A 14,002-nucleotide genomic window follows, 5' to 3' on the forward strand; every position below is an offset into this window, starting at 1 on the left:
TATAGTTAAGAAAAAATAATAATTAACAAAATTGGAGGGCAGCTAGGTGGCATGGTTGGAGTTTGAGAATGGGCATTGGGAGGGTCTGGTCTCAGATACTTCCTAGACATGTGATTCTTGGCAAGTCACTTAATTCCTTTTGTCTAGCCCTTGCCCTCTGGTCTTTGTGTTGTTACTAAGACAGAAAGTTAGGGGTTAAAAAAAAAGTAAGAGAAAAGAAGAATAGGATTTAGAGCTGAAAAAGACCTTACAGACTGTCTACTCCTATCCTTTAGTATTTTTATTATCAAAAATCGATTCTCTCCTCCTCCCCATTAAAAAAAAATGAAAAACCCTTGTAACAAAAGCAAAGACAAGCAAAACAAAACTTCCCCTATCAGTCACTTCCAAAGGGCAGTACCTCTTTATTTTATAGATGAGAAAACTGAAGCCCAAAGAGGTGGTGACTTTCCCAAGGTCACCCAAATAATATAAGCTCAGTACCAGAAAAGCTCAAAAGCCAGTCTCAGACTTCAAATCCACTACCCTTTCCACTATTCCAGATGGATGAAAGAAAGTGAGGGCTTGGGGTGAGTCTGTAATCAGTGACCACAAGCTGCTAATCAATATTACACTTCTCTCTTGGGCTCATTTGTCCATCTCTAACATCCACATTTCCAGTCGGTGATGGAATCTCCAAGGCACCAATTTCATTGGCTCCCACGCTGTTCCCAAGCCAATGATTACTGACTGATGTTGCTGGGGCCAGAAAGGCGGGAGGGGGCAGGGGAGGAACTCAAACTCGCTGTAAAGTAAGCCTTTAATAAGCACTTTAAATGACTGGGGCGATGCTGCCGCTACTGTTGCTGATGCTGCTGAAGAATGCCCGCGGGAGCTTGGCTGGGTTAGGGGATTGGGAAAGGAGAGGAGGGGTTAGGAGGAGCTGAAGGGCAGGAAGGAAGCGGAAGAAAGACTAGGGGGGGAACAGAGAGGAGAGTTCCGTGCCTCGGTTTCCCCTATTGTTAAAGATGATTAATAACCTCAGATGACCCACTCTTCAAATGTACGCAAAACGCTTTGCGAATATTAAAGCGCTACCTCTGCTTTCTCACTGATGGTGTTGATGGGATGCTCTGCTGCTGACAGTGATGGAAATAAGGAAAGGGGCTGAAGGGGAGAAAAGGAGAGTGATAATGCCAAAGAGCCACACAAACCCCGCAACCTCGTCCCAGAGTGCCCAGCCAGAGCGCCAAGGAGCTGGGAGTTCAAAGCTTATGTTCCACTTTTATCACGCACGCGCTGAGTCCGGTCCTCCAGGACCTCCAGGCGCCGCAGAACGCTTATCCGGGCCTTTTGCCAACGTCCCTTCTAGCACACTAGCTTCTGTCTCTTCCGCTTCTCCACTCCTCTTTACGCGCTTGCGCAGGGAGCCTGACTGGACTCGCCCCCGGGGCTGGACGTGTATCCATAGTCACCGAGAGTGGGAGGGGAGATGTGGGAGCGGGACTTCCGGAGGATGTGACATATAGATGAGGAAGGCCCGGACCTGTTAAATCGGTTAGTGACTTGTAGTGTCCTCCTGCTAGTGGGGTCTTCCTGAATTTGGGGGTCTCGCGGGTTTGGGGAGGATTATAAACTGAGACCCGGCTTCGAGCCCAAGTGTAGCGTCAAGGCGAGAAAATCCCGCATGCACCTGAGGGGCTCTCAGATTAAAACAAGAATAAGCTCCTCCAGAATCTCAAGCAGGGGCCACAGAGAAGTCTTCGTGTCCGTGGGAGGCGGCGTAGGGTTGTGGGGTGGGAGCTGGGTTCGAATCCCGAGTCTTGATGCTTGGGCAAGAAGGGCTTTGCCTCTCTGAACTTGTTTTCTTAGGTGTAAAATGGGGATAATAATTAACTCCCCCTCTCAACTTGTTAACAAGCTTGTTAAGAGCAAAGGGCCTAACACTAGGCGTTAGGATAGCAGTCAACACTTTAGAAGGCATTCATAAAAATATACAAATTAAAAAGGTTTTACGTTGCAGCTGGTAAAATTGTCACATAGTCATCCGGTTCATTTACTCAGAAACTATCAAATTTAATCTGCTAAGGTGTACTAAGAACATACTACGTGCCAGGACAGTGTTTGAGCCCTAGAGGTTCAAAAACAAACAAACAAACAAAAAGTATACGCAGCAATTACAAATCTCAGTTCCTGCTTGCTACTCAGCCAGTTTGCTTGTTGGCCTGGAATCTGGAAGACCTGAATTAAAAGGTGGCCTCAGAAACTAACTAACCATGTGATTTTGGGCAAGTCATTTAACTTCTTTGCTATAGTTTCCTTGTCTGTAAAATGGGATATAATTTTACAGAATTATAGCACCTATTTTCAGGGTTGTTATAGGTATCAAATGAGGTAATGTTTGTAAAACGCAGTGGTTGTTATTCTGGACATAATTAGTTGGGTAATGGAAGGGAATACAATCCAATTTTGCCTTTACCTTGAGCAGAACAGTTGGAAAGTTAAATCTTAAGAAAGCATATACATGGGGAGGCTAAGAGACCCAGTACTGGAGACAATAGGTTCTGGGTTCAAAGGTGACTTCAGGCACTTCTAGCTATGCAACTCTGGATTAACTTAACCCCAATTGCCTAGCCCTTACCAATCTTCTGGATTCTAACACAGAAAGTAAGGTGTTTGGATTTTTTTTTCCCCTTTTTAATACATATACATAAAAGCATAAGGACTTGACCTTTGCTTTTTTTGTGAAGTGTAAGGAGTTCCTACTGAGCAACTTCTGTAAAGCAAGTGGACACCTTGGTCAAGATCACACAACCAGTAGGTGAAAAAGGCCAGGATTGAATCCAGGTCATCCTGGCTCCAAGGATACCTAACCATTATGCTAAGCTGTCATATAAAGCAATACAAAATTAAAATATAATTTGAAATCACAGATATTTGTTCAGCACCACTTATATACAAGGCATTGTATTAGGCTTTGGGTATACAAAATCAAAAAAATATAGCAGCCTTAGCCATCAAATAATTTACATTCCATTGGTGATAGAAAACATGTGCACAATAGGTACAAGTATGTAATACAAAGTGATTTTAGGAGGGAGAGAGCATTAATAACTGGGAAAAAGAGGAGGAGGATTAGGGAAAGCCTTGAGTAGGAGGTAATAACTAAATTGTCCTTTATAAAAAGTTAGGTATTCTCCCAGGTAGAAGTGAGAAGGACTGCATTACAAATGTGGGCACCCACTTACAAAAAGTCAGATAGGAAATTGGAGATGGGATGACTTATGTGGGGATTAGCTAGCAAACCAGAAGCAAGCTAACCTGCTTGGACTGAAACAGTCCTTGGAAGAGTAATATGAAATTAGATTAGAATGGTAGATGAGTCAGATTATAGAGGGATTTAAATGCCAAGCTAAGAATTTTGTATTTTATCTAAGAAATAATAGATAGCTCTTGAAGATTTCTGTTAGTCATGATCTGTGTTTTATTGACATCAGTGTGGCTGTTATGTGGAGAATGGATTATAGGAGGAAGAAACTGGAGGCAAGAAAAATTGGGCTATAATTTTCAGGCTGACTTCACTGCTGCTCCCCATACTGAATAATTTGAGAGCAAATATTTTGGAGTTGTCCCCTATATAAAAGTAAACAGGCATGGAATTGAAATAATATTCAGTGCCCTCAGTTTTTCTATTACTTAGTAAAATTGGTTAATCATCAGTCATAAAAGAAAGAATTTTCTTTAGACTATTTTTCTATGCCAGCATATACTCCTTATTTCTGTCTCTTGGAGCATAGTCTGTAATTTTTGTTAATTGCCTCAGTACACTTGATTGAATACCTGTCCTTATTAGGCTTAACAAAAAATATAATTATAGCATGGTTTTCTTCAGAGAGTTATCATCTTGAAATAGTGTTTGTCTTGCTTAATACAGGAACCTGGCACCATGTATTTTTGAGTACTTTTGAAATATTTCCTTAGGATTTTTTCAAAATCTGCCCTTTTTGTTCTGTATTATAAAATAGGAATTCTTCTCTTCATTTAGGCATTGTAATCATCACATAATAGAAGCAGAGCCTAAAAGGAGACAACTAGATGATTTTAGCCAATGAGCCACACTTTCTTGACTGTTCTTTTCCCCTTCTTTCCGCTTGTCTTTAATTCCCTTTTCATTGAATCAGTCCCTTAGTGCCAGATTCTGGAGATGGAGACAAAAATAGAATAGACCCTGGCCTGGAGGAGCTTACTTACATTGGATGGATGAAACAACCTATATACATATAAGTAGATATAAAATGCATGCCAAGTAAAATACAAGGTAATTTGTGGGTTAGTGGTAGAGGGAGAACCACTAGCAACTGGGGGAAGTCAGGAAAGGTTTCATATATGAGGAAACTAAGAGTTCTGATTCAGAGGTGAGAGGATATATTCCAAGCATGGCAGACAGTTTTGTGCAAGGGCATAGAGATAGGTGGTGGGCTCTGATATGTGAGAAACAAGACTGGTCCCTGGAGACAGGAAGAAAAGTAATGGGTAATAAATAAATGAGTTTTAAATCCCAAACAAGAGTTTATATGTGAACTAGAAACAGAAACGAGCCACTGAGTCTTCTTGAAGAGGGAAGTGATATCATCAAACCTGTGCGTTTTCCTTGTGACCATATTCTGCTACTAGGAACAATTTTTTTTTTTGAGAGAAAAGATTTGGCTTTTGTTAGCACTTTACTATGCCTTTTGCCATCCATATTGATGAAATCATGTGATGGAAAACAGCTTTTCTATGTTCTTAAAATCAAGAGATTTTTGTGTCTTTAAAGCTATTGAAAGGTGATGGCTTTAAGCTCTAATATTCATGAAGAGAATAAGTTTTTAAAATCAGCATTTGAGAAAAGGTGTTCTGTGTTCTTCTGTGAGATTTCAGTGAAGACATATCTGGCAGCCCTTTTTTGAAAAACTTGTTGGGAGGCAGTCAAGTGGGTCAGTAGATTGAGTGTTAGACCTAGAGATGAGAGGTCCTGGATTCAAATGTGGCCTCTGACACTTCCTAATCATGTGACTCTGAATAAGTCATTTAACCCATTTTGCCTAGCCCTTACCACTCTTATGCCTTGGAACCAATACTTAGTATTGATTCTAAGCCCGAAGATAAGGATTTAAAAATGAAGAAGAAAAACTCCCTTGTCAGGTGACTGACAGGACCACTTTTCATTTCTTTCTGTTTTATAAATAATTCTTTTATTCTATATTTTGAAGGACTCAGGTTTGAAAAAGCCATATTTTTCCCTGTTTCTCTTGTTAACCTTTATTTCTATTTTTAATTTTTATAATGCAGATAATTCTTTGGAGGGGGAAACTTATAGTCATCACTAGTGAGTTGTGTCACAGATAGTTATTATATTCCTAAAGTTGCATGCAAATAACTGTTATTCTTTCAACAGACCCAGCTCTAATCATGTCACTTCCCTACTCAAAAGCCTTTTGAAGTTCCTTTTTTTTCTATAGGACAAAAAAACAAATTCTTTAGCCTAAGGCCTTCCACAGGCTGACTGACATTTATATTTCCAGTCTTGTTTCACATTACTCATACACATTACTCATTACTCTGTGTGCCAACCAAATGAGACCACTAGTGCTCCTTGACAACAAATTCAAGTCTTACCTTTCTGCCTCACATGCATGGCATATACTCTGTTATCAGCCAGGAGATATTGGTAGAATTAAAAGTTAAGCCCCCTCATTCTCATTGTCACCTTCCCAAACACACTCCCAGAGCACCAACTGGGACTTTTGGGAACCCACTATAGTGTTCAGCTGGGGCAGTTTGGATTAACTTTGTTCCCAGGAAGATTCTGGGACACAGACTATATAGGCAGGAAGACTATAAAAATGGTTTTTACGACTTCAGTGGGGAGCCCCTAAGACCCAGGGATCCTGTTTGCATAATGTTACCTCGCTACCTGCTTGTTTTTTAATACATTCTTATTAAATAGCTTGTTTGAACACTTGGGTTTTGAGTGCCCAACCCTTTCCTTTTCACTTTAAGAATCCTTATCTTCCTTTAGGGTTTAGCTCACCTGCCACCTCCATCTCAGCTTTCCCTGAACTCCCTCCTCAGATTACCTTTATAATAATGCATAATGTCCCAGGGCTGTTGTATAGAGGAGGCTATAGATGGAGCTAACAGGAACCTCAGAGGCCATTCAGTCTAACCCCCTCATTTGATGGATGTGGAAACTGAAGGCTGTTTTGTGTTCCCCATGTATGACATAAGCTCCTTGCAGGTACAGAATGTGCTTTTTGCACTTCGTAACCACTAAATAATTTTTTTTTCATTGAACCCTCTCACTTAAATGCTTTTTTGTTGTTCTTTAGGTTATAATGTTAATAATGATGTACTTGGGGGAGTGGTGAGAAATAGTATCTTAGGGAGGAAAAGGACAGTAATTTCAGTAATTTATAGGAAAGAAAGACTAGAGGAAGGAAGGCAGATTTAGACTATCTTCCAACCCCTATGTTCAAGATACTATACCTGGTAGAGAAGAAAGTGGATGTGTGTGTATGTATATATCTTTAGGACATAGGAACCTATGCAAATATGTGCTGCGTTTTTGCCATGGAAGGGAACAAATGTATGTGTATAGTACAGAAGCATTTTCCTGGCCTAGGACAAAGGCTTTGCTTCAGGTCAGTAGTTTGGAGCTCAAATGCATTTTTTCATGGATATTTTGTTAGAAACATTGACTAGCCCATTTAAACACATAACAATCTGAAAATATGGTACATTCTCAATGGAAGAACGAGTAGCAAACAATATTGCAATATTAGGCATTACAGAAAACACTAACAATAAATTGAACAACATATTGGATTTGGGGGGGTGGGGAATGTAATTTATCTTTAATGCTGGTACTTGAGGAAAAGCAGTTTAATTGGTGCAATGGAAATAATGCTGGATTTGAGGCCAGAGATCCTGCTTTTGAATTCTGCCTGCCATTTAAGACCTGTACATCCTTGGACAAATCACTTATTGTCCCTGAATCTGTAAGGATTGGAGGGATAGGACTTTGGGACTCCTATTATCTTTTCTGGTTCTAAATCTCTGATCCTTTGTATTAGAGAATGGTATTACAAAGTTAGAAGGAAATGTGGGGAGATTTTGTAGGAAATTTCTAGGCACTTTCAAGAGCTTTAAAAGTTGATGGCACTGAATCCCTATGGTCATCAAAAGTTACGACTAAAAGATAACCACTAGCATTATTTTTACACTTAATTGGGTGTTTTTTGGCTCAAGTGGGACAGAGAAGTAGAAAGATTTCCCCTAAAAAAGGAACAAGAGTTGTAAGAGGGCAGGGAATGGAAGAAATGAATTAGGTTGTGTGTACATATAAAAAAGAATACATTAGGTATGGTTAAATTAGCTGTGAGTGATAAGAAAGGAGAACAGAGAAATAGCTATATATATATATGTATATATATATATATATATAATCTCTGAATTAGGAAGAAAAGATATAAGAAGATTCATTGCAACAGATTTCTCATACTGACCATGAGATGGCTCTATTAAATCAGGATAGTTTCAGTGAAGCCTGAAATCTGAAGTGTTGGAAATGAGAAGTCAGAGACAGTGAGTTTTAATCAGCTTTGACTTATGGACCAAATTTTTCAAAGTCTGGTAGTTTATTCAGAGTTCTTATACTGTTAGAGTAGGTAAAGCAGTAAACGTTTAATCCTACTTTCTATCCTGAGGTGATTTTGAAGTTTTCTAGCTCTATAATGTGTATTAATGTGTTTTTTTTTCCTTTGGTTTTCTAGGGTGGTTTTGTGTTGGTTTTTGTGGTTGGTGTCATTCTTTCCTTCTTTTTCTCTCCTGTTTTGAAGACAATCCATCTTTAGTTGGGCAGAGGACCATCACCAAGCCAGTGAGTGAAACATTGGCTTGAAGTATTCTAGATTGATATCATTATGTGACAGGTGAATTAGCATATTGTAGATATTTCTCAATTTATTTCGAATCAAATTATCATATTTCACATAATATAGATTTACTTATACCAATAATATCTGGCTCCTTTTGCCAGCTTTTGATCTGGTATGAAATGTCTTCTAGTAGCAAATAACTTGGAACTCTTGTTAATCCTGCTATTTGCCTTTATACAAACTTATACTTTAGTTTTTTGAGGTTTTTAATCTATTCATTAGAATTTTGTAAGAATTTCTTTCTGAAATCTGAGGTCCTTGGAGACACATATATGTAAAATGTTACAGTTTTAGGGTGGTTGTTGTTCAGTCATGTCTGCCTTATGATCCCATTCTTAGCAAAATTACTGAAATGGTTTACCATTTCCTTTTCCAGCTCAATTGACAGATGAAGAAACCAAGGCAGACAGGGTTAAGTGACTTGCCCAGGATCACATAGTTAGTAACTGGCTGAGGTCTGATTTGAACTCAGATCTTCCTAACTCCAGGCCTGGAGTTCTCTCTATTGAGCCACCTGCTGCCCTTTTTTAGGATAATGAAAGTCATTACAAGACAAAAGCAAAATATGGAGAGTGAAGATGAGTCACATCAGAGTTCAGAGAATGAATATTCACTGTTTAGAAAACAAAAATCTTGTTTTGAGGTTTTTTTAGAACAAGTTCACTAAAAACAATAGGACCACTCCCACTCTAACTCATCCTTCAACCCCTTCCTCAAATTAATTCCAATCCCTAATGACTGGCCAAATTCCGTCTTGTAACCTAGAGGCTAAATGACCTCATAATTCATTAGCAGTTCTGAGAGCCTTTTATAATCCTCTGAGAAGGACAGTGTTCAAAGGACTAATAATAAAGACAACAGTATAATTATTTTTCTGCAAAGATTGAACCTTTAGATGTCAGTCAGCATATTTATTTTACAGATTGCTTACGTTGGAGTTTTCTGAAGTTACATTAGTGTTAATTGTGACCCTGGTAATCTGTTTCCCCATTCTACTTACCAAACAAGCTTACTTTAAAAAAAAAAAAGATAATTTAAATGTGCTAAATGCTTATTTAAGCACAACCTACTTAATTGCAAAAGGGGGAGGGGTAGTATAGCAAGGCAGTAACAGATAACATTTTAATTATATCAGCCCTATAACACAGAAAACAGAAACCATAAATATAAAGTATTGTGTAAGAGAATCAGTTATATTGGATCACAAATGCTTTTCAATTCCTAGCACAATAAAATCTCTGCCAATTTGCATGATTCATCATGACTCATCTTTTGCATTTTTCTTTTCCTAAATATTTATTGAACAGTTCTAGAACACTTCACACTAATATGTTTATCATTCTTTTCATTTGTGTAGGAACAGCCTTTACTGGATATCTCTAGAGATGTCCTCCCTTTCAGAATATGCCATACGAATGGCTCGTCTGAGTGCCCGAATATTTGGAGAAGTTGCCATCCCCACCGATTCCAAATCCATGAAAGTAGTAAAGTTGTTTAGTGAACAGCCTTTGGCCAAAAGGAAGGAGACGTATGACTGGTATCCCCCTCACAACACCTATTTTGCTCTAATGAGGAAACTCCGTTTCTTTGGTCTTTACAGGTAATAAAGAAATAGAAACTGGGGATGGTGAGAGAATTTCTAATAGATGAGAATATAGGCATGATGCCAACAATCTTTCTATCCTTTAGGGCACCTGTCTTTGTGTTTATTATATACATCTAGAGCTAAAATAGAGAGAAAGCAAAAAACTTCTTTCAGAAGATCTATAGCTTGCAAACTCTGAAAATCAAACCAGTGTTCTACATGTTGGAAAACATATTTGAGTTTCAAGGACCTGAAAACTGACTAAATTGTGCAGTAGATATTTAAAGTTAGACATCCATACTATTAATGAGTTCAGAAAGATGCAGAGAAAAACTGGTACAAATGCAAAGTAATAGCAGAAATAGTAATATATTCCGTGCTACTGGTATCAGTACAACAGATTTCCTTCTTCAGCTCAATAATGAATTCTTACCCCAACCTCTGATTTGTCTATTTACCTGTGGAAACCTGTCATTCTTATGGTAGTGCTTTCCCTGACACCATTATTTTGACCCACCCTGTTTAGACAGTTTAATTATCTTTGTACTATTTTTAATGCATTATTTTGTTCTAACCAAGCTGTAGGCTGTTTTTAAGAGTTATGCTTACGCATTTAATTTTTAGAGAATCTTATAGCAGTTTGCTTTACCCATTTGTTCATTTGGAGAGGGGTGGGATAAAGAAAGATAATGGATAGGAAAAGGAAAATCGGACTAAGACAAGAGAAAAGGTGGGATCAGATATCTTTAATTTTAGAACTCTTTGTTAGCTTTTTTTAATTTGACACATCATTGAGATACAAAAACAAAATGCCATTTCTGCTAATGTATTAGAATTAATAAGATAATATCATATTTGCACTCAGGATAGCTGGATACTTGATTTATTAGTACAAAATGACTGTTCCCTCATACTATATTATAAGTTATAGTCATATCTGTTGATTTCATTTTGCTTGTCCATAGAATATTTTTAACCTCAGGCAAACTACCCATTTTACTTTGGGTATGTCTTTTTGCTGACAGTTGATTTTTGCTTAGTGACTACAAACTTATTTTAATCAAAGTTTTAACAAAATCAAAAGGCAAATACATACCAAAAATCACATACATTTTTGTGTTATCTGTGCCACTATGTCCCACAATTATCTTGGATAACTTGCATTTTTTATATCTTGTCCACAGGAACAAGAGAAATAAGTGTTTAAAATCTAGGAACTACATGAACAAGTTATATCATTTTCTTATATTTTATTCCCAATAATGGTATAATCTCACACAAGTTTTAAAAAATAATCAAACCCAGTTATTTAGGATATTGACAAATCAAAGCTAGTAAGATTTAAGAAAAAAGTTATGGGCTTCCTTTTATATATTTGTAGGTAAACCTGATTTTAAAATATACAGAACCAATCCATTTTAACCCATATGGATGCTAGAGGGAGGAGTTGTTATAGCCTTGAGAATCAAAATTAGAATTAGAGCCTTTAGATAAAGATTAGAGGTAGATACCTAGACTATAAAGAAGTAGATGAGGTAGAGAGAAACAACAATATTCAATTATTCCATCTCAGTGGGCAGCTTATTTTAAGAACTGCTACCTAGGAAACAGAAAAGGAAGTAACCTTTGCTCTGGCATACTCTTTTAAGAATTCTGAAGTAGACTGCAGAAAGGCCACCTCATCTTAGTGACCCTAGATGTTGGACAATAGTTTATATGTCTGCCTTTCAGTCATATTGGCACTAAAATATTATTTACTGATAATATTTTAATTTTAAGACATTCAGTGAAATCAGATGTCAAAAAAGTCTTAAAAGTATATGTTGAATGGCATAATTCTTTACCTATAAAGAATACAGCAGAAAAGGAGGAAAAGGCCTCAGAGTGTCCAGGATAGAAGAATATACCATAAGTCCTTACATTAAAGGTAAACCTACTTCACCCGTAAGAGAGCTACTTAGACCCTTACCCTAAATCTATGGACTCTGATCTTTCATGCAGTCCTTAAAAATGTGGTTGCCTTGTTTCTAAGTCTATAACAGATTGGAATCAGGAAATTAGAAGGAAGAAGAGAAGCTGCTATAGGTACTGTAGGTAAGAGAGAGAGATTTAACTGCTAGGAGCCTGGTAGCAAGAAAAGAAAGAGAAAAACTATAAAAAGAAGACAACTGAAAGCACAAAAACCTTTTCATAGGGAATAAATAGACTCTTATCCACAGCATCACTCTATAATAATAGTACATTATAATAATCTATGTTCCTAAAGATGAATAAGAAAAGGTTAAATTATATTTGATGTCCTCTGCTTTAAAAGATAAGAAAGCACACAATTTTTAGAAAGCTATAAGTCAAAAAATGGTTAAAATAAATAAGTTTTGATGCTTAAAAGTATAAATTCTCAGCTGTTTAAGCCAAGGGTACCCACACTGGCTGAAGTTTTTATATATATTAGTATCAATATGAATGCTAGTCCCAGTAAGTATAACAAATGAGATTGGTTTCATTTGCAGAAGAGTGTTAGTTCTCTAAAACAGAGCCTAACAACTAGGAAACTTTGTGTCTTGGAGGCTTGTTCTTTAGTTGTTTTGATCTTGTAATGTACACATTTCTAGAATCCAGGCAGCCCTCCAACTTACACACATTTAATTTACAAGTGAGTTCTACTGATAAACAACTCTCAGTACTTGATATCCATGATGCTAGAGCTTTCACCTACCTGTTCATGTCCTCCTTTGTGGCCTAGAACTCTTGTGGTTTAGAACTCTTCTGTTCACATTTTTTAATGTCATAGAGATACAAAAGCAATATGCTTTTTTGCCTGATCCATTCTCTGGAGGTTCCCTCCACCTCAATTGCTGTGGTAGCTACTGGATCCTTTATGTATTTTTCATCCTTATTTTCTTGGTGATTAATCTTCCTTCCAATGCTGCAACAGAAACTCCTCACCTTCTAAAGAGCCTCTAGAGCAGTGATTCCCAAAGTGGGCACCACCGCCCCCTGGTGGGTGCTGCAGCGATCTAGGGGAGCGGTGATGGCCACAGGTGCATTTATCTTTCCTATTAAAATTTTTTAAAAATTAATTTCCAGGGGGCTAAGTAATATTTTTTCTGGAAAGGGACAAAAAAGTTTGGGAACCACTGCTCTAGATTCTGCCTTCACTTCTTTAGTTGACTTCTGGCCTTACACAGGATTTCAGAGTTCACAGGGGATTTGCTGGCCAATGCTACTATCAACCTCAACTAGATCATTAGTAAAATAGACTCATAAACCAGCCTAGAAGCTTAACACAGTTTAGGTCACCATTTCTATGGGAATATACATTCTAAATTTCATACAACTAACTTTAAAATGAACTTTTGAAATGTAACCTATTCATAAGTTAAGGGCTACTTTATGTTTTTCCTAAACCTAGTTGGGCATACTCAGAGAAAAAAGTAAAATATTGATAACCATTATCATCAACATTAGAGCTGGCATTTAAATATCACTTAAAGGTTTGCAAATCACTTTACATATGTTTACTTATTTGAACCCTGCAAAAAATCACCAAAGAAAACATTGCTATTTGAATATGCCTTACCATTTTAATAAGAGTTAATTGCTTAATTATTCTTTTTCTGCTTAGAGATGAACATCAAGATTTTAAGGAAGAGCAAAGGCGACTAAAGAAACTTCGTGGAAAAGGCAAGCCAAAAAAAGGAGAAGGGAAAAGATCAGCTGCAAAGAAATAATATTGAACCAATCAGTGACTGAGATGAGAAAGAAGTACACATACTCATATTTTTCCATTCTCAATAAGAATACAACTTTCCTAAATTGGTGGATTTTTGTACAAGAATCAACCCCCCAACCCATCCCCAATGGAGTCAAATCATGCTGAATTAGGATTGAATTCTTGAACACATTTTGGTCCTTAAAAGTTATTTTAGCTTTGATATTGTGTGAAAATGCTATCTATTGTATTCTCAAAGAAATTGTTCACATGTAATTATTTGCTGATTTTCTAGCAAAAAATAAGATCCTCACTAAATTAGCATCCCATGGTTGCTTCTTTGACCCAAATGGCCTTGTATGTGTTCTATGTATCCATATCTATATAAATTCTATGTATCAATATTTTTTCCTTCCTATCCACTTTTTTCTTTTTACTTAATCAGACTTCCTTCACCTAACTGTCCATTCACTCACTTTCTTTACTCTTCTTTGAATCACATTGCCTTTTGCCTATCTACAAGTTTCCAGCAAAATATTTATGTGTATGTAGGAAAGGAGACTTATAAAGCATCTTCTGGGAGATAGATGCTATCTCCCAGATAAAATAAGATAATGGAAGATAAAATATTATCTTCATTTTACAGTTGAGGAAGCAGAAGCAGTTTAAGTATCTTGTCCAAGGTCAAACAGCTAAACTGTCTGTGGCTGGATTTGAATATAGCTTTTCTTGACTCGAGGCATAGGA

General features: G+C 37.2%; 1 protein-coding gene across 3 annotated transcripts; it reads left to right on the forward strand.

Moving 5' to 3' along the window:
- The first annotated feature begins 1,466 nt into the window (after window positions 1–1,466).
- Window positions 1,467–13,605, forward strand: MRPS33 (mitochondrial ribosomal protein S33). Of its 3 annotated transcripts, none has more exons than XM_044677711.1 (3): window positions 1,467–1,536; window positions 9,316–9,558; window positions 13,169–13,605. In XM_044677711.1, exons 2-3 carry the CDS (start codon window positions 9,344–9,346, stop codon window positions 13,272–13,274), a joined length of 321 nt encoding a protein of 106 aa, XP_044533646.1. In that variant the 5' UTR covers window positions 1,467–1,536; window positions 9,316–9,343; the 3' UTR covers window positions 13,275–13,605. The 3 variants fall into 3 exon arrangements, with proteins under 3 accessions (XP_044533646.1, XP_044533648.1, XP_044533647.1); XM_044677713.1 differs by lacking the exon at window positions 1,467–1,536 and adding an exon at window positions 4,210–4,297; XM_044677712.1 differs by lacking the exon at window positions 1,467–1,536 and adding an exon at window positions 7,794–7,900.
- Window positions 13,606–14,002: the final 397 nt, after the last annotated feature.

This window comes from Gracilinanus agilis, chromosome 5, assembly GCF_016433145.1.
Source record: "Gracilinanus agilis isolate LMUSP501 chromosome 5, AgileGrace, whole genome shotgun sequence".
Lineage (NCBI taxonomy): Eukaryota > Metazoa > Chordata > Mammalia > Didelphimorphia > Didelphidae > Gracilinanus > Gracilinanus agilis.

Excerpts from the sequence above, each read along its gene's own strand:
- MRPS33 (XM_044677711.1), top strand. The coding sequence starts at position 9,344 with ATGTCCTCCCTTTCAGAATATGCCATACGAATGGCTCGTCTGAGTGCC. Across the intron at positions 9,559-13,168 it reads CGTTTCTTTGGTCTTTACAG|AGATGAACATCAAGATTTTA; the intron begins GTAATAAAGAAA and ends TTTTCTGCTTAG.